This window comes from Nicotiana sylvestris, chromosome 9, assembly GCF_000393655.2.
Source record: "Nicotiana sylvestris chromosome 9, ASM39365v2, whole genome shotgun sequence".
NCBI lineage: Eukaryota > Viridiplantae > Streptophyta > Magnoliopsida > Solanales > Solanaceae > Nicotiana > Nicotiana sylvestris.
This window is the reverse complement of record NC_091065.1, coordinates 2,202,787-2,205,264: the sequence shown is the minus strand read 5'-3', so window position 1 is coordinate 2,205,264 and position 2,478 is coordinate 2,202,787. Positions and strand designations below refer to the sequence as shown.

Sequence of the window (2,478 nt, the reverse complement as noted above, 5' to 3'; positions counted from 1 at the left end):
CCTTGACTGCAAGAAGGTTTTAGTAAACTCCGAAGATGACAAGGATCGAGGGTGGTGTTGTCGTTACGTTGTTATACGTACGGTGGATTTGTTGGGTGAAACAAACATTCCCTTCCCTGAGAAGTGGAATTTTGCACGTAAGTTTTTCTTTTTCTTACCGTACCTATTTTTGTTTTAAGAATTTTGATTTCTTTGCTAATCTCGTCTCTTTTTGGCTTTTTGTAGCAACCATGGGAGATGTGGAACACGTTCCTAACTTCCGTGATTGGGTAGATTCAATTTTGAAGATTGCGCCTATGGAGACGAGAACTTGGAAATCAATTTCTCTTTTGAATGGTTGGAAAGTGAAGACCCATGGTATGTATGTCCTCATGCTTTGCCGTATATTGAATTCTTTCTTATTTTAATTCCTTATCCTTCTTTTTATCAGGATTTGGTATCAGGGGTATGACAGCTGAGGTAGTCGTTGCTATTCGAGCATCTTCAACCGCTTCACTTGATTTGGAAAAGACTCGGGCCATGCTATCAAAAAGAAAAGTTGTAGAAGAAAGTTCTGAGAATGAAGAAGAAGAGAATACCTCTTTGATAGCTAGACCAAGAGCCAGGAGACGTATAGTTTCCGAGAATGAAGCTGAAGTTACCCCTGTCTGTGCTTCTCTTACTGAACCTATTCTCATTCCCTCTGAAGATGAAACCACTCCGAGGGATACTAACGAATCTATTCATCGTCTCTTCATTGGTGGTTTTGAAAATGGAGAACTAGGTCGAGTTTTAGATGAAGTTCCTCTTTCTTCCTCTGTTCCCACTTCTTCTTTTCCTGCTTCTTTACCTACTTCTGCTCCCTTACCTGCTTTGAGTCCTATGACTCCTGTTATTTTCACTTCTTCTACCACTCTTCCTTCTATAGCTCCCCCTTCCTCTGTTCAATATGCAGAGGAGGGTTCTAGTAGCAGAAGCTTGGCTATGAGGAGCGTTATGCTTGAAGTTCCTGCTAACAACAACCTTTTAAGGAAGTCTGGTAGAGCAGATAACTGGCTTAGGCCTTTGATTGGAGATATTGAGAAGAAGAAGATGGACAACCATAGCTGCTTAACTTTGATGAATGACATTGTTCATTCTACTTTGAAGGTATTTTTCATTTACTTACTATTTTAGTTATAGCTGCTAACAACAACCTTTTAAAATTCTTATTTCTATGAATTGTCACTGCAGGCTAACCTCATTGGTACAGAATTGATAGGAAGAATTTCCCTTCTGGAAAAGAAAGCCCGTAAGTCTGAAAAGTCTATCCACGAGGCTGAGGAAATAGCTAGGGGAGCACAGCTAGAAGCAGCCAATTGGAAAGAGTAGTTTGAGAATGCTCAAGGAACTATAGAAGAATTGCTAGAGAGTAGAAATCTCTTGGAGCAACAAAAGCGACGTCTGACTTCTGAACTAGCAGTTGCCAAGGCTTCTTCAAGCCAATTTGAAAAAGATAAAGAGCGCATTGAGTGTTTATTTTCAGAACAACTATCAAATTGTAGTGACGAGATCAGAGAACTTAAGGTACTCTTGGCCAAGAAAGAAGAGTATGCAGGGGAGTTAGTGCAAAGCTTGACTCAAGCTCAAGCTGATTTAAAAATCTCTTTCGATAAAGTAAGTACCTTAGAGAGTTCTCATGCATCCCTTGAAGCCTCCTTTGAATCCTCTTTAGTTGAGAATCAAGTGTTAAAAAATGATCTTGCTATGTGGGAAATGGAGTATGAACTTATTGAGGAGAATTTTAACATAGAGGTGAGTTGGGCATTTCTAAACTCTCGTCGTGATGCTTTAATGGAGGCTAGTCAAGAAAACTTTGATTTAAACTCAGAGTTGGCTAAAGTTTTAAAGACCATTGAGAGAACCCAACAACCACTTGACTCTCCCTCTCCGTCAATTGAAGCTCCCGTGGCTGAAGAACCTTTAAACGAAGAAGACATTGTTGTGAAGGTTGAAGTTGAAAATGCTGCAATTCCAGCTTCAGAGGGTGAAACTTCTATGACTCAGTCTGTGGAAGTTGAAGCTTCCGTGACTCTTTCTTCCCTCATTGATCCTAACATTTCAAGCTCAGCTGAAACCATTCTTGTTGCTACTTCTTCAAAAGTTGCCACAGTGCATGTGGCTTAAGATGAAATTAATATTGCAACTTCTGATGTGCTAACCCCTTTAACTGGATGATGGTTTTATCCCTTAGTTAGTTTTTAAGGGACTTTTTGGTAAAAGTCCCCAGTTATCATAATGGGGCACTTGTAAAAAACAAATATTTTGCTGACTAAGTTTGTACTTAGTCTTTTATATTAAGAAGTTTTATCGGCACTTCTGTATATTCTATTCTTGTCTATTTATCTAGGACTTTATAAAACAACTTAGCATTTTTTTCCTTTGAAAATTCTTTATGATTTTTCTCATGGATTATCAACATGAGGTTTATAAAAGAGGGCCCTTTTATTTTATCGACAC

The 2,478-nt window shown here is 38.8% G+C and overlaps 1 protein-coding gene across 1 annotated transcript; it reads left to right on the top strand.

Moving 5' to 3' along the window:
• Window positions 1-230: 230 nt before the first annotated feature.
• Window positions 231-2,145, top strand: LOC138876949 (uncharacterized). The gene is made up of 4 exons (XM_070156224.1): window positions 231-357; window positions 431-1,128; window positions 1,213-1,270; window positions 1,376-2,145. Exons 1-4 carry the CDS (start codon window positions 231-233, stop codon window positions 2,143-2,145), a joined length of 1,653 nt encoding a protein of 550 aa, XP_070012325.1.
• Window positions 2,146-2,478: the final 333 nt, after the last annotated feature.

Bases quoted from the DNA above. Each gene is read 5' to 3' on its own strand.
- LOC138876949 (XM_070156224.1), top strand. From the start codon at position 231: ATGGGAGATGTGGAACACGTTCCTAACTTCCGTGATTGGGTAGATTCA. The intron at 358-430 runs GTATGTATGTCC...TCTTTTTATCAG, and splicing joins TTGGAAAGTGAAGACCCATG to GATTTGGTATCAGGGGTATG. The intron at 1,271-1,375 runs GTAAGTCTGAAA...AAGGAACTATAG, and splicing joins CCTTCTGGAAAAGAAAGCCC to AAGAATTGCTAGAGAGTAGA.